Below are 26,933 nucleotides of genomic sequence, written 5' to 3' on the forward strand. Positions count from 1 at the left end.
TTGGAAATTCTAAGGGAAGAAAGATTGTTTGTTAACCTCAAAAAATGCACCTTTCGTACAGATAAGCTTGTGTTTCTTGGTTTTGTTGTTAGTAAAAGAGGAATTGAGGTGAATGAGGAAAAGGTGAAGGCAATCCAAGAGTAGCCAACGCCAACAACAATCGGCTAAGTGAGGAGTTTCCACGACTTAGCTAGTGTCTATAGATGGTTTATGCGTGATTTTAGTAGCTTAGCTACTCCTCTTACTGAAGTCATCAAGAAAAATGTGTCATTGAAATAGGGGAAAGAACAAGAAAAGACATTTAATCAGATCAGAGAAAAGTTAACTATTGCACATTTGCTTGTTTTACCTAACTTTGCTAAAACTTTTGAAATTGAGTGTGATGCTTCAGGAATAGGTATTGGAGCTGTTTTGATGTAAGAAGGCCGTCTAGTTGCTTATTTCAGTGAAAATTTGGGTGGGGCAGCCCTAAATTACCCCACTTATGATAAGGAGATGTATGCCTTGGTAAGGGCATTGGAAAATTGGCAACAATACCTATGGCCAAAGGAATTTGTGATTCACACAGACCATGAATCTTTGAAGCATTTGAAAGGACAGCAAAGGTTGAACAAACGCCATGCCAAGTGGGTGGAATTCATTGAAACATTTCCTTATGTGATCAGATACAAGCAAGGTAAGGAAAATGTGGTGGCTGATGCATTGTCCCGAAGGTATGCTTTACTTTCCATTTTAGATACAAAAATGCTTGGCTTTGAATACATTAAGGATTTGTATGCACAAGATTTTGATTTTGGTGATGTGTTCAATGCATGTGAAAAAGTGGCATTTGGTAAGTTTTATAGGCATGATGGATTTTTGTTTCGGGAGAATAAACTGTGTGTGCCTAGGTGTTCTTTGCGTGAATTGCTTGTGAGAGAAGCTCATGGTGGTGGTTTGATGGGTCATTTTGGTGTAGTTAAGACTTTAGGAATTTTGCATGATCATTTTTTTTTGCCTCATATGAAACGTGATGTGGAAAGAATCTGTGAGAAGTGTATTACTTGTAAACAGGCTAAGTCTAAGTTGAAACCCCATGGTTTGTACACCCCTTTGCCAATACTTAGTGAACCTTGGACTGATATTTCTATGGATTTTGTTTTAGGTTTACCTAGGACTAAGAGGGGGAGAGATTCAGTTTTTGTGGTGGTAGATAGATTTTCCAAGATGGCACACTTCATTGCATGTCCCAAAACTGATGATGCATCACATATAGCTGATTTATTCTTCAAAGTAATTGTTAGGATACAGGGTATGCCTAGGTCCATCGTTTCTGATAGTGATGCAAAGTTTTTGAGTTACTTTTGGAAGACTTTGTGGGGAAAGTTGGGAACCAAGTTGTTGTTTTCTACTACTTGTCATGCACAAACGGATGGTCAAACTGAAGTAGTAAATAGAACTTTGTCTTCTTTGTTGCATGCTATCATTAAAAAGAACTTGAAAACATGGGAAGATTGTTTGCCACATGTTGAATTTGCTTACAATAGAAGTATACATTCTGCATCTAAGTTTTCACCATTTGAAATTTTTTATGGTTTTAACCCATTGTCACCTATGGATTTAACTTCTTTACCTTTGAGTGAACGTGTAAACTTAGACGGCAAAAAGAAAGCACAATTTGTGAAGATGATTCATGAAAAGGCATGGCTGAATATCGAAAGGAGGACTCAACAATATGTCCATCAAGCCAACAAGGGATGCAAGAAGGTAGTGTTTGAACCAGGAGATTGGGTTTGGTTGCACTTCAGGAAGGATCGTTTTCCAGAAAAACGGCATTCAAAACTCCTACCACGGGGTGATGGACCATTTCAAGTAGTGGAGCGCATCAATGATAATACCTACAAGCTTGACTTACCAGGTGAGTATGGTGTTAGTGCAAGCTTTAATGTTGTTGATTTGTCTCCTTTTGATGTAGGTGATGATTTGAGGACAAATCCTTCTCAAGAAGGGGAGAACAGGAAATAGAATGAAAATAAAAGATAGGCAAACTTATCTTAGAACCAAAGCTTTGATACCAAAATGATATAAACTCCACCAACAATTGTGATGAAACCTGATAACAATGATGGTTTGGAACCCCAAGATCGTTAGACAAGATTTGTTGAGCCTTGACCCGTCATCTAATCAGGTGAAACACCAAGACTACGTTGGATTGAAAACGCCACACCAAGAATTCCTAAGAAACTCTCAAGAATCAAGGTGATAAGTTTGGTTGTTTGAACGCCACAAGATTAACTTGATAAGTTCAAGAGTTCTTTTAAGAACCAAGAGGAACACAAGACCTCACAAGGAGAATAGTTTTTCTGAAAACCAAAATTGATTTTTAAAATTCGTACTACCCATCTATATACCTGCAACAACCCTCCAAGAATAGGCAAAGTCATAATTACAGCTTTGAAAACAGCACAAAAATTAACCAAAATAAGTTCCCACATTTTTTTGGATTCTTGGACTTTTAAAGGCAGTCAAACATAGCTAAATGACTAGATTTAATGTATTTTAATTAGCCTCTTCAATTGCTTTGATGACATGGACTAAGTCTTGATTATTATCTGAGCCCATCTTGGTCTTTTTAGAATCAGCCCAATTCTCTTGGACTAGCCCATTTAGTGCTTCCTTAAAACGTTTGGCTCTAAGTTTTGTAATTGGGCCACTAGGAAGCGACAAAGGGTCATGTGCAAATTCAACTCCATTTCCACGTGTATGATTAGCATGACTAGCTCCTTGATTTGCATCACCATGCTAGCTTCATATAGCAGTTGGAGAGTGAACCATTTGAAAAGGGAGTATAACAAGGTAGCACATGAGGTAGCCCAGGTTACAAGAAGCACGGAGATATCACGGACTTGGATAGGGGTTGAACCTCCTTGGCTCCACAATTTACTCCTAGTTGATAGGTCAAAATGTTAAGACCTTTATGGGCTCTTTGTATCTGTGTCTTTTCTCTTTGGTGCACCTTTCTTCAATTTGTTAATAGCATTCAGTATCTATTCAAAAAAAAAAAACACCTAGTAAATATTAGGCAGATTATGAGTTTTAGGGATTTTGAGATCTCAAATTTGGGAAAATTTGCTATTTAGCCTTAATTTTGAACTATGTAGCCAAACAGCCCCCTTCTAAACTATGTAGGAAAATACTCTTGTTTTGAAACTTTATATTACTAATGTCGAGTTTTGTGTGTTCCAAAATAATGGTATTTTGCTAGATAGTTTGAAAATAGTGTTGTTTGGCTACATAGTTTAAAAATTAAGGTTTAGCTATTTTTCCCTCCAAATTCAACATAAATTGGTTTTTCTTTTTAGTTTTTTAAAAAAAAATTATTCCACCTGGTAGTACACATGTCATATGATGTGTCATAAAAATAATTTTTTATTTTAGCTGTTAGCCATATTAGTTTTTTTTTTTTTTTTTTTTTTTTTGTCCATCGCTTAACAATAGAGACCATTTTGACACAATACTAAAAAATTTTGGACTAAACTAACATATTTAAAAGGTCATGAACCAAATTAACGCATAACATAAAAGTTCTAGACTAAAGATGTAATTTACCCAAGACTTTTATTAAAAAAATAATAAAAAAATAGCTTGGCCCCTCTTAGACAAATTTCCTAGTGCCACCATGACGTGCCTTATAATTTTGGTTATCATAGGCTACAATTTTGTTATTAATATGCTTTTAATCTTTTTCCCTCCATGGTGGTATGTACAAATTATAAAGTGATAGTTTTCTTTAAGACACCAAATAACATATCAACATCTACTATTCTCTTCTTGTTCTTTTATTTTAAATTCTTCTTCGCTAAGACTAACCAAGTAAACTGACCAAACTAACCAGAATTGACTGCCGGTGGCCCAACCCAATCCCTTAGTTAGTCAGCTATGGGTCCCATCTCTCATGAACCAACTCCAGCAGGTCGAGTGGTGGTTGTCCTCCACCAAAACTCGAGCTACCCAACTTGACTGAAAAACCACTTTAAGAACCCTCGAGTCTACCGAATTCTACCGAGGTCCAGCAACTTTTAGACCATTTTCCTTTTAGATCTAGCCGCATTTGGCCTTTCTCCAATGAGATCCGCTTAATTCCGGCGATGTTTGCTTAGATTTGCTTAGATTCGATGATGTTTAACGTAGATTTGCCCAGATTTGGCAATGTTTGGTGTGGATCCGACAACCTTTGGCTTAGATCCAGCAAGGTTTAGCTTAGATCCACTCAAAATCCAGCTAAATCTTTGTCTCCTTTGCTCTGATCTGGAAAAGATCTACCACCACCACCACTCCATCAATTCTACTGAATCGACCGATCATCTGCCAGAGCCCGATCTGATTCAACCTGCGGTGGTTGCTGGTTGTCACTTCTTCCACCTGATTTAAGCAGGCCGAGTGGTGGGTTGATCTCAAACATGATCCACCCAACTCATAGACAACCCTATTCTTAGCAATCTAGCTTCTTAGACTTAAAACAATAATAACAAAAATTAAAATTATTAAATTGTCATTATATACTTTATTCATAGTATAGAAACGAAATTTGCAAATATGAAAGTTAAGTGTCAATTATGTTGTCCAAATTATGTACAGTCAAGAACTTCGTGTCATTCGCCTTCCCCCACCATGCATGACCAGTAGGGCGATGCATCCCTAGCACTCCCAGCCAAAAGCCTAACGGAAAGACCTACCAAAAAAAAGTACTCCAAATTATGTAGGAAAAAAAACTCACATACATGTTATTTTGTTGAATTCAATCAAGTAGTCCAATAATTTTGTATTTTTTTTATTAAAAAAAAAAGTAAAAAAGCCAAGCAACTTGTTGGACTCACATCAAAACACAAATTTTAAACCATGTGTCTACGTATCATATAATACATTCGATTTTACAATATGATACAATACAATTCTTATGATACGCATTTGCCTATCGTATGATTCATGAGTATGGTCGATATGTATCTACAATACAATACCTTTTCACTGGATACAATAATCATTTGCGTATCGATTCATGAGTATTGTCAATACATATCTACAATATAGTACTGTTTTCACTCGATAAAATACATATCGAGTATCAAACGATACTAACTATGGATATCAAATTATTAATTTTAATTTACTGAAATATAAATAGCCAATTTATAGTAAAAACATGTCTTAATAATACAATGTTGATATATCTAATTTCTATAAGTTCATAAACGATCATTCTACCTAACTTAAATAATGTAATTTCAAGTATATTTAGTTATTAATCCTTAATATAGATTTGTGATGAATAAAAAGTTGTAGTGATGGCGTTTATTGTATAGAAGAAAAAAAATAAGTTGATTAAATAGCTTATAAACGAACTCAAGTTTATTCGACAAAAACTAAACTAACCTTTAAAAATAAATGAACAAACCCTAAATTTTTAACCCTCGGCTCAACTTGGTCATTAAAAAATATAGAGATGCAATGTCACATAATGTACTATGCCCATCTTGAGGGGTTGCAAATGGAGGTATTTGAGTAGGTTTGACAATTATTAACAAGTTGGGTAATTAACTACCCATTTTCCTATTTGTTAAATCCATTTAACTAAAAAATCAATATCTATATAAAATATTACTCCATCTATCCCATTTTGTTTGGTTTGTTTAGAAAATTCAATTTTTTAAGTGAACATCATTTAATGCATTGTCTTTTTAATAAATAAAAAAAAATGTAAAACTTTCTAAAGCTACCCTCCTTAACTTAAACTTTAACAAAAGAAAGGTATTGACTTTTAAAATAAAGTGTAGGGTATGTTAAGAAATTCATTTATCTTGAGACTCAAATAGGAAAGAGGACATCATATCACGACATCCCAAAATGAAATAATGCCAAACAATTCGAAACACTGGGAGTATAAAACATACAATGAAAGCATTTGGTTTTTTTCAAGTTATTATTCCAAGCACCAAGCCAATGATTCAAAAGACTAGACTAATACCAACACCTAAACAACCCCAATCTGATTACTGGTACAATGACAGATCTTGATTGACAATAACTCACATTCTTGGAAACCCAGCTTAATCAGAACACTCTACCCTTAACCCTTGAGCTCTGAAATTCTGAGACTCTCTATCTCTAAGACAGGAACAGCCTCTGATAAATTGCTATGAAAACATTCTTACTCTGGTGACTTTCAAGTTAAGAATGCTTACAATCTTCTCCATAGAAATTAAAGTTCATCCCATCCTAATCCTAACAGACATCTGCACATCCCTTCACAAGTTTGGTGCCTCATTTGGAAGGTGAAAGTTCCCTTGAAAATCTGTAACTTTGTGTGGAGACTTCATGACAGCCTTCCAACAAATCTTACCTTAAAAGAAAGAGGGATCGCAATAACTAGCACATGCCCTCTTTGTAATGCAGGGGATGAATCCACCTCATTTATTCTTTTTTGCCCATTTGCTAAAGCCAGTCGGCACGGATCTCCTTTGGCAGTTCACACTTCTGATCTAAATTATACCTCTGTACAACATTGGATTGGGACTATTTCGCTCAAATATAAAAGAATGGATCAGGACATGATGCACTATCTTCAAGCCATTTTCACAACCCTTTGGACCATATGGACTCACAGAAGCCTGGTGGCCCATGCTTTCAACAATTGCTCCGATTCTTCTCATCAGAATGCAGACCAGGATTGAGCTCACCAAAGAATTGGAGGTCCTTGGCAGTTGATCATCAAAATTGCTGCAGCGAGGAGGAGCGGCTTTGCCTATGATGCCAAAAACATGCAAGGAGACATCATTTTCTATGGTAGTTTAAGCTGTGCAGCAGGGTCAGCACTCATCGTCATTCAGGAAGCAATGGTGGAAGCAGCTATAAAAGCTAGGAATCTTGGATATAGTCAAATTTTGTTTCTCAGTGATAGCAAGAGAACAATCAAAGTTACCAACAAAGAAAGAACCCCCAATTGGCAGGAAAGGATTCTGATGACAGATCTGCTACACTTACATCAGAATGGTCTAGCTTATCATTCTTGTTTTTTTTTCCTAGGTTACTTTGCAAAGTTTGCAACCTAGTTAATTTGGCAACTAGAATGCCAATTCACTGCTTTTGGGTCAACCCAACCTTTTTGAAAGACTCTTGTTTCCTTTGAATGGTATCCAAAAAAAAAAACAAAGAGACTAGACTAATGATGTTGACATGTCAACTACAACCCATCCTCTGACGCCAGAGTGCTTCAACAGGTAATCTTGATAGTTGGGTCAATCAACTTAAGTACATGTTTCTGGTCGATGATTGCTCTTTCATACACAGCATGATCTTTGACAATTGACATTGAGCTGAGAGATACCATTTGAACTAGAACTATTGGCTTAATTTGGAATATCCTCCAACCCCAAGCTTAATTACTTAACTCAATCTATGGATTGAAGTACCCCGCCAGTGCTATGTGGACCATAATGAAGAGGTTCAGCAGTAGTCCATGTCTAGCAAGATAATATAGCATAATGTTTCATTCAAAAAGTGGTAGGATATAGCGCCCCAGAAACATTCACACCAGAAATTATCAAGGATATACGTTGAGAAGACAAAATAAAGGTATTACACTGGACTATTTTCACATTCAGCAAAAATTCAAAGCACCAAAACTGCTAGAAGTTTGCTTCCATGACACACCTCAACCTCACATCCATCCACTAAAAAGCTCCACACTGGTATGTTTATAACAATTTTCTGTTATTTCATTTGGTTCCTTTTTGACAAGGACAGACTATCAACAACTCTAGTATACACATTCTATACCAAAAATTCTCTACTCCTCACCTTTACTCTCTACTAACCAAAAACATTGCCTCAGTAACAAACCACACAACAAATTATGTAATACAATTTGTAAAAGAATGGGTGATCGAAGCACACCAACCGGACACAACTGCTTCTCCAGAAACAAAATATGCCCACCAGTGCCATATGGAATTAAAATTGATGCAGCAGCTTCCCATATCAGGAACAATGACACTGTAACAACCCAAGGAAGGCATCACAAACACGCTCACCAATATAGAAGAAAAATTACGATGACCAGATGAGGCGACTTCCCAAAGAGGTACAATAAAATATCCACCAATTCAAAGCAACTAAGATGAAAGGATGGATTGTAGCGCAAGCTGCTGTTGAGGCTGCAAGGATGACCACGTTGATGCAAGGGTAGAAGGTGGTAAAGTTTGTTGAAGCTGCCTCAACAGATTAATCATTCGACTGGCAGTTTGGTCTGTTGCAAGATCTTTCCCTGCACATAAAACCTACACCAACCAATTTTACCAAAAAGTAAGTGTAAAAGAACAAAAAAAAAAATTAAAACTAAAATATAATTTTAGGTGATTGAAGTAAACGGGCATCAGAATACAGAAGATTATACCTCAGCAAAGACTGCAACTATTTTAGGAAGATATTGATTGTTAGGCCCTAAAAGTTCTCTATCTGACCTGCAAAGATGCAATACAATTGTTTTTTTTTCTTTTCAATACATCCATGCACTAGAAATGAATCACCCCGCTCCCCCCAACCAACAAAAACAAAAACAAAACACACACACACACACACACACACACATATATATTAGCATGTTCCAACAATTCATATTTCTACCTTTCTGCCATTGAACAAAGCTGGTCATGCACAATCTTGGCTTCAATCAAATCACCTTTTATAGGCAAGAAGCTTAACCAGGCAGGGACCACCTGAAAAACCATTGAAGACATGAGAAACATAGTAGAACCAATGCATCCACTGTCCGGAACTCGCGGTAAGTCATTGTGGAAGCAGAATTATCATTAAGTAGGGCTCATAAACTACTAACGGAAGCAGATATGGAACCCAAAGCTCCATAAGACAAACAATCCTACCTCTGCATCAGCAAAGGCCCTATTGCTTAAAGCCTTACAAGGTAATGAACCAATTTTTTGTTTTACTTTTTTTTTTGGTTTTGTTTTTTTTGTTCTGTTGCGGTGGGGGGGGGATTAAGATTTTACAAGTCCATGTAGAAGTAAAAATGGACATCTCAATTGAGAAAGTAATAGACTAGGACTTCAGATATAATAGAATGGCAGATAAGAATAGAGCAAGGCACAATGAGAAGCAACTATCAGTTACCAGCATTTCTTATACTAGAACTAGGGTTCAATCTTGTCAAGCACTTCATCAAACTACTTTTAATCATGCTGAAACTCTAAGATAATTGGATAAGGAAGCTTGCTTCAGCCCAACCATCTACAATGAGTCAACTAAAATTTCTTCAAGAGAAATAAAAACCCAACCAGATGCACAACCATCTACAATGAGTCAACTAAAATTCCAAGAGAAATAATGTAATGAGCATTTTCGGCTAACTTGTTTAGAATAGTGATCCAGCCAAAGAAGTAAACAAGAGGAAACTTAATAATAAAAAAAATCAGTCTACTAGAGATGGCAAGAGAGAGTGGGGTCCAAAACATCTCCAATATCATTATGAAACCTCCTACGGAACCAGAACTTTCTAAATTTAACTATATTGTAGGTGATTAGTCCAGGTGTTTGTAAAACTCGGCTCTTTAGTGAGGGTTCTTGAATGTGTTAGTGAAGGTAAAAAAAAATGCTATTTCTGTTGTTTTTGTATGCTGCTTTTTGTGTTCACCATCTTGAACACCTTGTATTTGCGGTTTTCGTTTTTTTCTTCATGATTAATATAATTCTTATTACTTATCCCAAAAAAAAATGCTTCCTAGGGTGTAAAAACTTTTTGTGGTGGGGGCCTTGGGCCGACCCTGCCACCAACCATCAACATCCCAACGTAAATCTTCTTCTACTGGCAACAATAGACGTTAATTGCCTTTTTTATTCTCTCTTCTCTGCACTCTTCTCATTGTCTCAGAATTTTTTTTTTTTTTTTCTATTTTTTTTTGATAAGTAAGAATGATATATATACGAAGGTTACTCTATGCCTGAAAAACACAAAGCAACCCAGAAATACAAGAAAAAGAAAACAAAGAGAAACAAGAGAGAAAACCAAACAACAAAGAAATTACAAAAGGAGAAGGGAACAAAGAAAAGCAGGGAGGGAATCACTAGACGTGAGTCCCCACGCCCGAGACCAATCAAAAAGAGTTCCACAAAAAGAAGCAAGCAACTGATCCCTAGAGCTATCCAAATCCTCAAAAGTCCTCCGGTTCCGCTCCTTCCAAATACACCAAAGGATGCACAACGGGACTAAATTCCAGATCTGAGACGAATGCATCCCCAGCCAATTCCACCATCCAAAAAGCAAGTCTGGAACCGAACTAGGCATAACCCAAGCCAAGCCAAAAGTTATGAAAACAAAGCTCCATAACCGATAGGCCACCTCACAATGAAGAAGAAGGTGATCTACTGTCTCTCCACCATGACGGCACATAATGCACCAATCCACAAAAACCAATCTCCTCAATCTCAGATTGTCTCAGATTTTCTATTCAAGTGACTAATACACCTATTCGAGAACTTTGTATTGTACTAACTAAAGTGATAAAAAAAACTTGCTTACAACTGTATGGCTCATGATTTCTACTAATGTTTTTTTTTAAAACAATTATTATAGATTTAGTTTGGCTAAGATTGTTAGATATCAATAAAGTTGATGGGTAGTTTTAGGTTATTATGTGAGATCATTTGTTTATTTATTTGTTTTTATTAACATCATCTTATGTTTATCATTGTACTTCTTTGCTATCTATTATTTCTTTTGAATTAATTGTTTTTTTGACAATCCTTTTGAATTAATTTTAGATATATTTTCAAATAGTTTGATGGTTTTTATTTATTTTTAAAGCCTATAATAAACAAATTATATTGAAAAATATATATTTATTAATTATTTAATTGTCGTCGTATCCCTGACATGTTGTACCCTAATTTTTCAAGAAATATCGTATCGATGTACCCCGTATCCTGATGGTACTTGTGCTTCATAGCAGGTCACTAAGCTTGTTCTGCACTTTTGTTGTATGTCTTTAATTTTTTGGGAGAAAATTTTAAAACTTATCCAAAAACAAATGTAAGACCAAACAAGAGCAGAGGCCTCCACTTTCTCCAAATGAAGGGACAAATGCCAGAAATAAAGTCTACTGAGAAAGGAAAAAATGACACATGAGAAGGCCAGAAGACAGCTACAAAAATACCACGTACCTGTGCTGCATCTATACTATCACGATGAAACTGGCATATTTTCCCAAGAGCTGAAACGGCATTGTCATATGCCATTACATTATCCGAATGCAGTGCATTAGGGTGCCTTATTACAACATCCAACCTCGAAAGAGCCTCTGCAAAAATTCAGATGAACAATTTGTCTACCTATAATATATAAAGGCAACAAATCCAAGGAGAAAGGCAGATACAAGTGCAAAGCAGCCTACCTCCAACAAGAGGTTTGAATACAGATCCACCAAACTCTGCACAAACACCAATCCCATAAACAGCTGCCTGAAAAGGGATTGACGTTATTTTAAATGAGACCCATGAATAACTTGACAACACAATGACAAAGTTCTGATCAAAGTGGCAAACCTGACGAACATCTGAGCTCTCATCATTGCAGGCTTCCAATAGGAAAGGAAGGTACGTATCATAGTATCTGTTCAAACAAATTGAATAAATACATGGAACCAACTGCCAATAACAATTTCAATAAAACAGAAATATGCAAATGCTTACTTGAGGGCCGCTTCACGGCAGTGCTCCACAACATCATCAAATATACATGTGGCAATCCTCCTCTCTTCTGCCGTTTTATCCTTGCCCTGCTTGATCAACAAGTTTGGTCAGCAAGGCCAAAAAAAAAACAGTGCTTCATTCGAGGTAGCCATGGATTTCCGTGACTTCATTTGAAAAATAAAAAATAAAAACGATGGCAATGCTATAAACATAATTTAGCTGTCATTTCCTTACTTCTGCTTCCTTCAGTTTCATTAGAGAAAATTAAAACTAATAAAAAAACCTCAATGAACTACATCTAGTGGCATGAAAATAAATGTAGTTTCTTATTTCCACTTTTGATTAGGTGGCTGCTAACCTCCAGTTGGTCAAGTGGTAACATATTAAGCCCTTTGGGGGGCCAAGGGGGCATTAGTTCCGTAATAAAGTTGCAAGTACATCCCCACGACCCAGAACTAAATAACGCCCTTGCCCCAAAAAACATCAATGAATAAAGAACTAAAATCAAAGAGATAAAAGAAAGGCAGGAAAGCTCACCAACATTGGAGTAACATAGGATGAAAGCTCATCAAAGAAAGGCAGGAAAGATGCCTTGAAAGTTTTTAGCAAAGTTCCCAAGCAATCACCAACCTTGATCAAGAAAAGATATACAAGGTCAACAGAGATGACAGCTTAATGGTCATTTACATCAACATATAATGTAGAAACTGATAAACCAGATACCATGACATATAGGTTCATATAACATACTTGATTAAATACTTCTTCTTCTTGTTCATTTTCTTCCTTAAGCAGCTCCCCTTCTTCTGCATCAAAGTCCTCTGCTTTGGTCCTCTCTGATCTTTGATGTTTTCGAGAAGAACTGGCTGTGATCACCTGTTTAATCTCATCCACAATGCACCTTACTTGGCTAACATCTAGAAGTGGTCCAGAAACCTAACCCAAAAAAATCAAAATTAATATATATCCAGTCATCCTGATAATTTTTTTTATTCGAGACACATGTACTAAGTGGGTCCTAAACTCATGACCTCACCCTCCACCCCATTCTTTATGGAGGAAGGGTCATTTGAGCTAGAGCTCATTGACCAAACATCCTGAAATTATTAGGGACATTACCACCAAATTACGCACCTCCAACCAAAAACAAACAAATAAAGGAAGCGAGTTTCAAACCATTAGAGATAGAGATATGCATAACCTGTACACACACCCGATGTCACAAAAGCCAAGAAGCATGAAGAAAAGTAGCTATAACAGAGTTCTTGAAAAGTAAATTTACTAGTCGCTTGTCAGTCAAACATGTCCATCAAATAAATGGGGGAAAATTAAATTTTTTCTTTAAGTTAGGTGAAAAATAAAAGTATTCATTCACATTAGTAAAATTTATATTGAGCATCCTAGTTGGATTGGGTATTAGGAATGGTTCTGGTCTTAAAATTAGAGTTAATGCCACAAATCGTGACGATGACGATCATTATAATGTTTTGATCCATGCTGAGAAGCTAGTGAATTCAGTGACAGAGATGGGAAAGTACACAATGAAGGCAAAAGTGATAATAATGTAATTGCTCACATAACAACACTGCCAGGGAGATAATACAATGTCAGTCTGTATTTTGCTTAGCCTTAAGAAAGAGCAGTGTAATTTACCTAGCAAGTATGGTTGTCAAAATATGAATCGTATCATGATTTTACTTTCTATTTTTACACACAAGCTCTTTATAAATTTATTTTTTTATTAAAATACACACATATGTAAAAGGGTATATTTATTATAAATTTGAAACATATTCAAATGATAACGAATAATTGTTATAATGGGGAGAGGGGATTTGAACCCCGGATGTCTCTATTGGAAACACCAAGAGATGTCAGTTGAACTACGAGGTTCTTGGCCTAATGATGAATTTACTCATCACTTATATACTAATATTTAATAAATCTAAATAAATTAATATATAAATATAATATTCACATTGAAATTGGTCAAACTCAAATGTAGACATAATATATAAGACAGCATAATAATTCCTTTCTCTATCATATTCATTATCTTGCCAAAACAACTTCATATCCATATTCCAAGTCAATGTTATCATCCTCTTCATCATCTTGCAAAATTTCCTCATTGACATCTTATTCATCATCTCCAATATGTACAATCCCTTTTCAATAACTTTTTCTTCAAATTTCTTCTTGGCATTCTAGTTTCATGGACTTATAACAAAAACAACAAACATAAAAAAATTATTTTATTGTCATCGAACATCGGCGAGCCAAGTCTAGAGCCTCTGAGGTGCCGATCAACCAAATCGGCAAGAGAAATGAGAAATTCCAGTGTTCCAGGGTGAGAAAGAGAGAGATTGATCAAAATTTACAGCCCTAAAGCCTGATGTTTTGGATTGTGCTAAGTTCTAAAAAATCTTGCTATTTTCCCTTTTCTTTAACTTTTTTTACTGCCGTGGTGAGACCATGTCCCAGCTGAGTCTGAAATATATATATATATATATATATATATATATATATATATATATTCTGTGTCCAACATGTGTCTAACACAGACATTGGGCATTTTGTTGTATCTGTGCTTCCTAGGTGCTCGCCATGCTTTATGAAAATTTAAAAAATAGAACCAAAACATACCAGGATTCAATTGTGAGGAGACTTTGGGTGAAAAATAAAAAGAGTAAATACCAAACAAGAAGAAAGTAACATAAGCTGCACTCCAATTTCAAGGGATGAAGAAGCAGCTGAAACAGAGAATGATAGGGTGCAAGAATTCTGGACAGCAGCAAAATTAGGTATTTTAGGGTGGTAGTGGGCGCTCCTTGATTCTTGACCTACTAGGACTAAGTCTCCCAATTTGACGAGTAAAGAAAGGACATAGTCAAACCCAATAAAAGACTTCCATTACATATTCTAAAATACTCCAGATCAAGCAATTAAGAAGTAACCATAGAGTAAAATTTTATGTAGGAATTTAATTCCAGATCTGCCCTTACACAAAAACATCCACAACTCATAAACTAAGAACTCAATTCAATTTAAACCTAAGATACTCATTATATTAGCTTCAAAACCATATAGGTCTTGCTTCAATCAGACATTGCATGCTGGCCCCATGCATGTAAAGATCTTAAGCTATGAAAATTGAAGATGTCTACAGAAAGCAAGCAGCATCTACTAGACTGTAGACAAATTCCGCAGAAGGAGAATATCTGAAGAAACACTATTAGCAACAGCATTCAAGAAACTGCATGAACAACCAGAATAGGGATAACGGGCACCAAATAATTTTATTTATTGGTAAGTTCACACCCAATGGATCTCGAATTCACAACCTCACCTCCACCCTACTGTAACAGGGGGAGAAGATGCGAGCTAGAGCTAAATGGTGTAAAGTTAGCAGGCATGACCGCCTTGCTGCAATCACTTGTAGTAATTAGAGGAGGCAGCCAAAGTGGCATGTGACCTTTTACTAGGAAGAGAAACAAATATATATTATATTTAAACTCTAGACATAGAACAGCTGAATGATGGGCACAGGACTATTATTGCTGAAAAGGAACATTTAACAGAAGAAAGAATCATAGGATGCTACAAAGTAACACAAGGTTCACTCTAAGTTCAGAGATATTTCAGTCCATTATAAAAAGAATCAAATGCCTGTTGAGGATCCATATCCAACCCCAAAGTTTTGAGACTAAGGCTAAGTTGTTGCTAATGTATCAAAAGAATAATACCAAATAAAACCTCTTTGGGTGTGATGTTACAAGTCAAAAAGAGACAATCTCATTAGGACCCATCTTAGTTAAAATAGGCTTTGCTAGGAGGCACAACACAACGGATATACCAAGGATAAAAAGAAATATATTAAAAAAAATGCATTTTTGTACTAATAATACGTACTCCAACCTCATAAATGGATGTACAAACCTGTACGCATTCATTCAATGCATCCAACATGCTTGCACAAATTTCTACCTCTGGCTCCTGAAAGTTGGCCACACTTCAAATAAATCAGCAACAAACCTAAATGCTATTTAATGACCTTAAACAAACTGATACAAATAAAATACAAACGACTCAAACAGAAATGCAACCTTGTGTAAAGCCTCCACCAATGCTGGTATTATGTAATCGGACAATTGCTTTATGTAAGACTCATTACAACCGTTAGACTGCCCCTTCTCTACCGCTAATTTAGCAGAATGCAACAATTCCGGCATGGCTATGGACAAAGTGGATAGACAACATCAAGAATTTCAGTAAGTTCCGCAACAACTCAAATTAGGAAAAAGAAAGAGCAAAGTTCATGACCATACCTGAAACAGCTGCTTTCCTGACTTCTTCATGGAAATAAAATTTAAGAAGGGGAACCAATGTAGGAGCAACCTATACATATTCATAGTCAGTATCATATTTTTTGAGATCCTTGAAATTAAGCACCCGAAGGATCTAAGAAGATTTTTAAAATAAAATAAAAACACAACAACAACAACAACAAAAAAGCCCCTAAAATGTAAATCAAGCCAAACCTGCTCAATCCATGGGAAAAATCCTTCCTTCAACTCATCAGCATAGCAACAAAGCATGTTACAAGCTGTAGCTTTTTCCTCCAGGATGCTAGTCTTGATTCCTATCCTTTTATCCCCAAGAGTAATAGTTTCAATACTGCAATAAGAAACATAGAGAATACCCATAAAAACATTGGTATCTAAACATAATCAATATTTTTCTTTGAGGACCTCTTCTTTTTCATTTAAGAGCAAGTGCTCTTATTTTGCAAGAACAAGACAACAACAGGAGGCAAGATATGACAAGTTCCTAAAACAAATATTTTTAAAAATAATAATAATAATAAATCCATGAGCTGGAAAGAAACATGGTAAACACCCAAGGCCAGTCAATCAACTTAATGGTTTTTACAACAAAAAAAAAAGTCTAGGATCAAGTTCAGGGGCCAGGAAATGATAGATGACTACAGATAGATGTTTGTATGTACATGTACATTAGTATGTGACCTAAATGTTTTAATGAAATGGCTATGTGCACCTCTATCTTGCCTAGTACCACCATAGATAACAAAACTGATTTAAGAAGCAGTTCAAAATCTGGATGATTAGTTTATCTCCACCCTAAATGAATAAAATGTAAACAAGTAAAAAGCAAAAAGGCAGATTTTAAAATATTTAAAAATAAAAATAAAAATAAAGACAAACCACACTAAGTGATAAAGGAGAGGAAATTCTATAGAAATAATCTCACAAAGTTAAAAATAACCCGATACTATAATTTAAAGCTAGGGCGAAAGGAAACCTTTCATCATCTTCATCAATATCATCATCTGAATCTGCAGATGTAATAGTTACATCAGGCTTAAGTTGAGCAGATTGAAGCAATGGGGGCATGACAACATTCATGTAAGGAAGAAAATCCTGCCCAAGACACTTGCAAAGTCTGGCCCATGCCTGAAAAATAATCAAGCAGTTAGCTTTTTTGCCATCAATATTGAAACAAATATAATAAATTAAACATTTATCAGTCAGAAGATAAAAGAACATGATATCTAAGTAGATCTCCAAGTTATTTCTTCAAATGGTGAGAACATACCTGTAACATGTAGCTTGTAGTCGGGTCATCTGACTCCATTTGTGATCCTTGCAATGACATTAAAACATCCATAACCTTCCAAGAAAAAAAAAACTAGTAAGGACACACTCCAATATTCTAGGTGAGAGAGAGAGAGAGAGAGAGAGAGAGAGAGAAACAAAAGACATCATCAGTAATAAATCAAGTGATTATGGGTAGTGTCACAATCTAAGAATCAAAAGACTAGAAAATGTTATAAATTATCACCTGCTTAGCATCATCCCTAAACTTGTCCTTCCCAACAGCCATTCCAACCAAACTAATGCACTCCATAGATTTGGCACGAAGCATGCGATTAGACTTATCATTTGCATTCACCAAAATAGCTTTCAAGTATGGCATTACGGCATCATAATACTTTTGGAATTGCTCCTGTTCAACAATACCATGTTATATTGATGCATTCTAAAATAAAAATGAAAACACTTGTATCATGGGTAGCTAAAGTACCTGTGATGAATCAGCAACTGATGCTAAAGCTGTCAAAGCACCCTCTTGCACCATTTGCTTCCCATTCTGGAATGTGTATAAATAACACAAAGGATATAAGCTCAAAGAATGAGGGTGGGGGGAGGAGGTCTAATGACTGACCAAAGAAAATAAGAAATCCCATAAGAAAAAGCTAAAAAGCATGGTCCACGATATATCGCCACAACAAGATATAGAAGAAGCTTTTCAATTTTAATCTTCAGAAAGCTATTTACACTGTGTTTGGTTTGGGGTGATTATTGGGTGGATGGAAAATAGGGGAAAGAAAAGTAGGGAGAAATTTATTTTTGGTTGTTTGGCTGATAGGAGAAAACGGAGTGGATTTTGGAGGGGCCTGAGTGTCTTCTCCCCAGGCCCACCAAAAATCAATACCCCAATCCGGGAGGAAAACACAGGAGAAAAAATGAGCATAAACACATTTACATATTTTCCCTCTTCTGCCCTTCTCTATAACATCTCAAATTCACTACCCTACCTTCAGCAAACTAACCCAGAAAATTAAACCCATAATTTCAACATCAGAATTAACATTAGAGTATAAACCAAAGAAAACCAAGATTTTCCATGAATTTCACAGAGAGAGAGAGAGAGAGAGAGAGCATTGCTTTCCAGGAGAGCATACGAAGCATTGGTGAGAGATCAGGAGGAGGTTGAAAAATGAAATTCTTTTTTGTGAGACTTGACCATGAAGGCACAATTTTGTATCTGTATTCTGAAATTCCCATTCCTATAAACAAATAACAAAGGGATAGGGACATAGGGTGCACACATTTATAGCACTTGGCAGCAAAAAGAGAGGGTCATTCTTGTATAATTTTTTTTTCTATTTTTTTTTTATCGAACTACCGAATGTGTTTTGTATTTTCATACAAGCATCAGTTGTTATTTCTATAATGTGTTTTTTATGAGAAATAACTTGCGTAATTTAAAAAAAAAGGTAAATTGATATGATATGCTTGTAAATGTATTAAATATGTTTGTGGGTAATATAATATAAAATAAAATAATTATAACATTTATATAAATAGGGGCATGAGAGTAAATTCATACAAATTAGATTTTCTATCCCCTCATTTTTCTTCTCAACCAAAGGAGTTTTCCACCCCTCTACTTTTCCATCCTCCCAACCAAACGCACTAGGCCTAGGGGAAAAACTAAAATGTCTTATATCCCTCCACTTTTCCATCCCCTCCTCATTTTCTATCCTCCTACTTCTCCATCCCCCCAACCAAAAAGTTTTAAGCACAGAACATAGGGATTGTAAGCTTATCAATTTTAACAAATCCAACACACCAACACATAATGCTATATTAAATCATCTAAAGGTAATGTGGGAGAGCATCTGCATTCCAAGAAAGAAAAAAAAAAACAACCGGACTTTCACACCAGAGCTAAAAAAGAGCTTCTCATTCACACCTGTAAGTCTTACTCTTTACCATTTCACTGTCCCACAGTTCTGTCATTTTCTCCATTACCCTCCAACTTCCTAAATTAACACCTCAACTATAAAACTTAAAAAGCCTTTAATTTCCAAAAACTACAGCTTGAATCCTACTAGAAAAGGAAACCATAAATGATTAATAGAATGTAGTTTCCATGATTTTATCCATAATCAGGCATCATTCCCTATTCTCTTCCATGACTTTCTTCCTTATTTCCTTTGCAACTAAGTAAATACAATCTATTGATGTCACTCCCCAACCAAACCTTTTGTTGAGTCATCATTTCAGTTTTACGTAGTTAAGAAAGCAGACATTCATGGAAATTAGTCATTTTTAACTATTCTCTCATGGACACAAAATAAGTTTGAAAGCATGTATTTTCACAGCAATAATGTTGAAGAATAACAACTGGAAAAATGAAAATTAGAGCTGTTTGGCAGGTTGGCCATCTATGCCAATTTGCATATTTAATGTGCTTTTGTATGTTTATCACATAGAAACCTAAAAATTTAGAAGTAATGAAAATAGAGCTCAAAAGAATATTAGTGTATAATGAAAAAATCAATATATTTATCCAAATCTAGGAATCTGTAATTCTCCTTTGATATAGGAAACATATAGGGTTTTTTTTTTATGTAAATTTCTGAATTTTAAGATTTAGGATTCAATTTCCTTGATTCAAAGTGTGTTAACATCTTGATATGGCAAGGGGCAACAGTAAGAACAACACCCTATTAACGGACATGCTCATCAAGCTTAGTTTGAACCATGTTAGAAATAGGGATAAAAAATAGCAGATATATAGCCCATGCACAACATATTGGTAAGCATGTATATTCATAAGGATCACAAATTTTCATGATTGGATACTTGACCTAAAGGATTCTTTGACTTATGGATATTCCTGAGGAGAGGTTAATTCACTTTGTATAAGCTTATTCGGTATGCCTTTAGATTGGTGGGAATGAACATAATTTCATAGAATCCAAGACAAAATTTGTTCATGGCCAAGGATGAAAAAGACGCTGGGAATCGAATTTTTTCCCAAGAATTACAATGTAATATTGTGCTTTACAAAACAAGATTATATGGCAAAAAAATCTTACTCCATGAATTATATTGATGAACTCTACATTCAACCTTCAAGAGAAGATATAACATTCTTGGTAATCAACAAATTTTTTTTTTTTGATAAGTAATAATGATATATATTCAAGAACACTACCTTATGCATAAAAAAACATAGGGCAGAAAGAAAATTACAAAGGGAAAAGATAGAGAAGAAGAGAAAAAGAAAAGAAAAGATACTAATTATACAGGAGCAAGCTAAGGAACATAGGGAGAGAATCACTAGAGGTGAGTCCCCAAGCCCTAGAGCAGTCAAACATAGAACCACTAAAAGAAGCCAATAGCTGGTTATCCGAGCTATCCATGTCCTCAAAAGTCCTCTTGTTTCGCTCCCTCCAAAGGCACCACATTAAGCACAACGGAGCCAAATTCCAGATACTAGACACTTGGGAATCAACAATATAGAACCAAGTTTTGAAGAAAATCTTGAAGTGATTAATAAAGATGAAAATTCTTGCAAAAAGTTGACGAATTGAAGCTTGAAGATAATACTTTTCAAGAGATTGATGAAGAGGTCAAAGAAAATAAGATGGAGTTGATTAAGGAGAATGATTGAATCATCAAATGGAATATTGTGGAAGATCCAATTGAACTCAAATATGATGATTAGCCCATACCCATAATTCCCTAGATCCAGTTGATTTCTAGCAGACCACTATAACACAATCTATCCATATTGTGAGTAGAAAATTTTGATTTTGTCTTCAATCCTTTGTTAATTGATGTTGCAAATCAATTGTAGTCCAATGAAAAAGAATTTAAGTTACAAGGATGCAAGTTTCAAAACCGAATTAAATTATTATAGTACTAAAAATATTTTTTTATTTGGAGCGGAATACTTTTTCAAATGAAAACTCGAGGCCAAGTTTCATTCAGGTGGGGGGATCTAATGTTGGACAAGATAGGGGGCTTTGTTTTATCATTTTTTTTAATGTAATTTTTGGAATTTTAGGACTTAGAGCATCGGCATCAGCTGTTTCAAAAATATGTTATTTTCACACATCAAAAAGCTACTTTATTATTTTAACATAGCATTTGACAATACACCCTGCATCCCATCTCTTACTTTAACACATCACCCATTAAAATAACCTAAAATAACTTCTACCTTTATTAAAAAAAAATACCTCTCACGACCAGCCAGCCACCACCCACCACTACCCCAACTGCTATCCCATTGAAATATTGAAGAAAAGCTTTGGTTTTCACACCACTACCCCCACTGCTAACCCATTGAAATATTGAAGAAAAGCTTTGGTTTTCACACAATCAAGTGTGTATAATCAATGACAACAACCAAGTTCACACCCACTGCCAACAACCAAATCCACATAAATCAAAATCAAAATCAACCAAAACACCCACACCCGCACCAACACCCACTGCCAAACACTCATACCCACGGCCAAACACCCACAGCCACTAGCAAACAACCCACAACCACAAAACACCCATAAACACCAATCGCACCACAAAAAACCAACCAACCAACACCCACAAACAGACGAGACCACATTGTACCATAACACTAGCCATCACCAAGAAAAGGAGCCAAGCAAGGCAAAGAGGTTTAGATTCAAGAAATTTGGGGCGGAGCAAAGAGGCAATGGCCATGGACGTTCGACTGAGAGAGAAAACAGTGTGAGAGGGGAAGAGAGAGAACGGTTTGAGAGAAGATTTGAGAGGGGAAGAAAGAGAGCAGTTTGAGAGGGGAAGAGAGTGAGGACGGAGAGAGGCAAAGAGGAGAGAATAAAAAAAAGAATAAATTTTTTACAACATGCCCTTCTACCGGTATAAGAGTACTGTAGCATGTTGTAAAAAAAATTGAGATTTGGCACATCTCATGAGGCATGATTTTTGGAGTTAGGCATGCTCTTAGGATTTTATTTCCTTGATGTAAGTGTATGTATATATGTTTTTTTTTTACTTATATAAAAAATACACTAAACCTGATGCTAGTGCTCTTAGGATTTTATTTCCTTGATTTAAGAGTCTTTTTTTAAAAGTAAAATTATAAATATTTAAAAAAAAAAAAAAACATATATATACACACTTAAATCAAGTAAACATAGTAAGGCTAGATATCTTTCTAGCTAGGAGCAAACCCTTATATCCATAAGGGAAACTTGAATTCACAAGGAAGAACTCCAAAATAAAAAAATTTAAAAAAAAAAAAAGAAGAAGAAAGCAAATTGTTCACTTTTTTTTATAGAATACTAGCCTATTTAAAGGCTCCAAAAAAATACTTATTTTCCAAGTAAGGATAATCCTAAACAGATTCTAATAGTTACAAAATCATAATAGGACTCTAAGTTTACTAGGACATCCTTAAAAACACCTAAAATAAAAGAAATAAAATCCTAAATCATAAAATTCCGAAAATGATAAAAAATCAAAATATAACAAATGATAAAAACAAAACCCCACGTCTTGTGGTCTATGGTGTTGGGTTTATTTGGATTTTTTGGGTAATGCCAAATACTATTGTTGAGTTGTTAGCTTCATCGGAATGGTCGCTTATGTATGGCTGCTCCACATTGCTTAATGTGACATTCATGGAGGAAGAGGATCGATTGGAGTTTCGAGGATTCAGAGAGAACTATGCCTGACCTCAAATTAATTTTCTTTAGAACTTTGTTGGATTGGATTTTGTTTTGCATAGATGTTGTGTAATTTATTGTTATAAAAAAAAAAATAACAAATGATAAAAACAAGCCCCATATCTTGTCCTGCATCATCCTCGTTGAGAAAATAATAACAAGAACAACAATTACTTGCTTCGGCAAAAATAACAAGAGCTCATTCATTCAGCAGTTTGATCATCCTCATGACTCAACAAGTCTAATAACCGTATGCTTAGCCACAAAATTAAAAAGAAAAAGTCCCATGACTGTACTCTTTTTTAGTTTAGCTCCATTTTTTATCTATTTTTATATTTTCATTTGTTTTACCAACATTTACCTATTCCCTCTTCTTGTTAAGTAATTTTTCCCAGTATCTCCCTTTGTGTACATCCTGTTAGGGTTGCACCCTCTTCTCCTGCAGTTTTTTTTTTCTTTTCTTTTCTTTTTTTACTTCTAAAAGGGAAAAGAATCTAAGAATTCCATCTACTTTTGTATTCTATCATCAAACAGTAAAATATGGAAAGGTGCACACAAGCTCAAGGTAAGGTTGAGGACAAGGAGGATTATATACCTGGAGGAGGACAAGAAGTTTGGTTACAATAACATCCAAATATGGTGTTAAAATATCAGGGGTGCAATTCTCACTGAAATTGAGCACAGCTGAAGCCGCATGGGCCTGAAATAAACAAACAATAAACATTTATTTACAGTAAAAAAAAAAAGGGGGCGCCAAAAAGAAACAATAACAAGTAGGATATAGTAGTCCTAATATCACGAACCTGAACTCGGGGATTGTGAAAATCATCCATAGCCCCAGCTAATGCAGGTAGAACTTGACTATGATAATGAACTTGCAACTCTGGGCCCAAGTCTGTGGACAATTGCCCGATTGCATTTATTGCTGCCCATCGCACCCGGGGGTGGGGATCTTGGAATGATTTCAAAACCATTGACACTACCTGCTCCAGATTTTTTATCATTACCTGTATCAAGAAAGACAGAAGGTAAGAACACCATACTTGAGAGCAAATTAAGTCTTCCAGTCAACATAGTAAAAAACCAAAAGTAGACCATAGCAGAAACAAGAACCATATTGAACCAGAGACGCTAAAATAACAAATGCTTGTTAAAAACAAGTTAAAACAAAAGTACAAATATTAGAAAATCCCAATCAAACATTGTAGCTCAGTGGGTTTGAGTCCCCCCTCCCCATTGTTGAAAGTATAGAATTATCAAAAAGTAAAGAGTGGCATTAACAACTATTTGGCAATATCAAAAAACATGGATAAGAAATAATGAAATTTAAGAAAAGCAGACTATCTAATTAGTAATTTCCAAATGTGAATGTAAAACATCAAAGTCAGCAAGGGGCAATGCTTATGCTTTAATTTTTGTTTGTTTCTAATACCTTGGAGCAACCCTCAGCGATTTGAGCAAGGGCAATGAGCGAGGCGTGATGCTTTTCCCATTCAGGAGCAGCCAAGAAAGCTGGGAAAAGCTCGGAAGCAACAGGCACAATGGTATTCCCTCCCAACGAAATGGACAGCCTGTCCAAACACTCCTGACCGAAGGCATAATTACTAGTCTCGCCGGCATCCTCATCCTCGGTCTCGGCATTGTGCCACGCAGGATCATCCTCCACATCTAATAGCATATTCATCAGCACTGCAAAAAGCCTCTGAATGAACTGTGGCAACTTCCTCATCATACCAGGCGCCCTCTCTCTCGCCTCCGCCAATGTAATCACAAACTCAATGGCCAAATGTCTAGTGTTCTCCTCCAAACTCTCCGCCTCCGAAATCTGCAACATGGACCCAACCACATCCACCAACTGCCTTCGTAAAAACCTCGGCTCCGTCCCGGCCAACTCGATCAACAACTCCAGCGCCTCCTGCGCCGTGACCTCCTGACCGCAATTCAACGCCTCAGTCAAAGTCTGCATCATCAACGGCAACAAGTCCTGGAACCGGTCCCGATCAGACGCACTGGACAAGCACTGAACGAAATTGATAGCGGCGCCAAGGGAAGCGATCCTAACATCGGAATTACTCCGAGGAGAGGCGAGGCAATTGAGGAAAACGTCGTGGAGAGTGGTGAGGTGAGGGACGAGGGTTTCGCCGATATAATGAGCCAATTGAGCGAAAATGATGAGAGAAAGCTCCTGGAGATTGAGATTATCGGAAGTGACGCAGTGGAAGATAAAAGGGAGGAGTTCGGGCCAGGAATTGTCGGGTAAGAGAAGGGAGGCGAGTTCAGAAACGGTGTCGCAGAGTTTTTTAGAGATGGATTTGATTTGTTCGGTTTGGAGGGAGGTGAGGACGAGGGATTTGAGAGCGGAGCGAGTGGAGTCGGCGAGTCGGGGCCAGATATCGGTGAGCTGGCGGCGGAGGAGGATGGCGGACATGGTTCGGGACTCGGGGCGAGGAGAGGATTGGAGGAGATTAGACAGTTGAAGTGCTAAAGCATCGGGGTGAGACTGCTTGCACAGATTGAAAAGAGCCTCGGCGTGGGAACGCTGTTCGTTGGTTGAGGACATTAGGTGGGAGATTAGGGTTTCGAAGTGGGATGGGTCTTGACCCAGGAGGAGACCCACTTGCTGCTGCTGCTGATTCGGATCGGCGGCCATCGCTATTTTTTAGGGTTTTAAGCTTCTTTTTTTTTTTTTAAATTAGGCCGTGTTGTGTTGTGTTGTGTTGTGTTGTGTTGGGTTGGCTGGCGGGGAGGGACGGAGGGAGGAGGGAAGGAAGGAAGAGAGGAAAAAAAAAAAAAAAGAAAGAAAAGCAGGGCTTTGAGTTGGAGTCTTCTTTTGAGTCTTCGACGGCTTTTTTATTTGAGTTGTGTTGTGCTCTGATGTTGGGGGAAAGGTTTTTAAATGGTCGGGATGGAGGGTTAAACTTCAGAGTACAGTTATACAACTTGCTATCAACTTCAACCAATTACAAACAGCCATCGTGGAACTAGTCACCCCATTTTTCTATGACTAAGCCTATTTACTCCAATCATTGTTTGGTGGATAACTGGATATGGATAATTTATTCACATTTCCCAGTTCATAAACACCCCATGTTTTGGATTTTAAGGAGAAAAGGGGTTTTGTGCACCGATAGCACCAGCCCACTATGGGCTGCTGCACCTAAATCCAATTGGACTATTTTAGTAATTTACTGATTTTTTTTTTTATTTACTCAAAATTTGATAAGATGTAGTTAAGCAATCCAATTACAGTTGGAAATGTTGATGGAAGTCCTTGTAGGGCAATGGTTAACAATTCATTTAAAGAAAATTTTTATAAGAAAAAAAAAAAAGCAATTAATGTTTTGACAGCTTTTTTCATTTCCTATAAAAGTGATGTCAAAATTTTCCTAAAATGTATTGTTAACCATTATTCTAAGGGCACTCGTTATCATGACCCGATTACAAATAAGGAGAATTAGGCTCCCGTTATGATAGAATTTTTTTCCCCTAATATTTTGAATGTACCAGGGATGAATTTTTGCTGAAAATGTTTGTGAAGCAACTTTCTTCAATTGATGAAGGCCTTCATTTATATGACGATAAGGAGATAGATATAGTTACGGACTCAAATTAGGGTTAATTTAGACGAGAATATAGTGATTTATGAAATTGTGAACGACATTAAGCCCTCTCCCGTACTGGATGGACAACTTTCAAGGGTCCCACCTATATTCATGGCCTATGAGCAACCCCCTATCAAAAGCCCTCTACGTGATTTGCCAAATTTTGGGCCTACTCTTGTTACAAATAAATTCTCCTAGTGAGGTAAATGGTCCTAACTACCTAGGCCCACTTTAGAGAAAGATGACTTGATGGATGACCAAACTCTGGATAAATGTAG

At 36.3% G+C, this 26,933-nt stretch overlaps 1 protein-coding gene across 1 annotated transcript; it reads right to left on the reverse strand.

Moving 5' to 3' along the window:
* Positions 1-7,576: 7,576 nt before the first annotated feature.
* Positions 7,577-25,916, reverse strand: LOC142609746 (uncharacterized). The gene is made up of 20 exons (XM_075781454.1): positions 24,486-25,916; positions 23,857-24,060; positions 23,649-23,753; positions 17,845-17,910; positions 17,602-17,766; positions 17,356-17,430; positions 17,062-17,213; positions 16,281-16,416; positions 16,068-16,137; positions 15,846-15,973; positions 15,679-15,735; positions 12,490-12,675; positions 12,277-12,369; positions 11,740-11,825; positions 11,593-11,659; positions 11,442-11,508; positions 11,212-11,348; positions 8,662-8,753; positions 8,432-8,498; positions 7,577-8,315 (listed from the first exon to the last, which is right to left on the reverse strand). The coding sequence occupies exons 1-20, from the start codon at positions 25,701-25,703 to the stop codon at positions 8,151-8,153; spliced, it is 3,336 nt and encodes a 1,111-aa protein (XP_075637569.1). The 5' UTR covers positions 25,704-25,916; the 3' UTR covers positions 7,577-8,150.
* Between the last annotated feature and the right edge of the window lie 1,017 nt (positions 25,917-26,933).

The sequence above is a fragment of the Castanea sativa genome, chromosome 9 (assembly GCF_040712315.1).
Source record: "Castanea sativa cultivar Marrone di Chiusa Pesio chromosome 9, ASM4071231v1".
NCBI classification, from domain to species: domain Eukaryota; kingdom Viridiplantae; phylum Streptophyta; class Magnoliopsida; order Fagales; family Fagaceae; genus Castanea; species Castanea sativa.

What these genes read in the sequence shown, in the direction of transcription:
- LOC142609746 (XM_075781454.1), bottom strand. Translation starts at nt 25,703, where the DNA reads ATGGCCGCCGATCCGAATCAGCAGCAGCAGCAAGTGGGTCTCCTCCTG. An exon ending in TGGTGGAGGCTTTACACAAG is followed by an intron (nt 15,736 to 15,845) that starts GTTGCATTTCTG and finishes GCCAACTTTCAG; the next exon opens with GAGCCAGAGGTAGAAATTTG. An exon ending in TAGTTGCAGTCTTTGCTGAG is followed by an intron (nt 8,316 to 8,431) that starts GTATAATCTTCT and finishes TGGTTGGTGTAG; the next exon opens with GTTTTATGTGCAGGGAAAGA.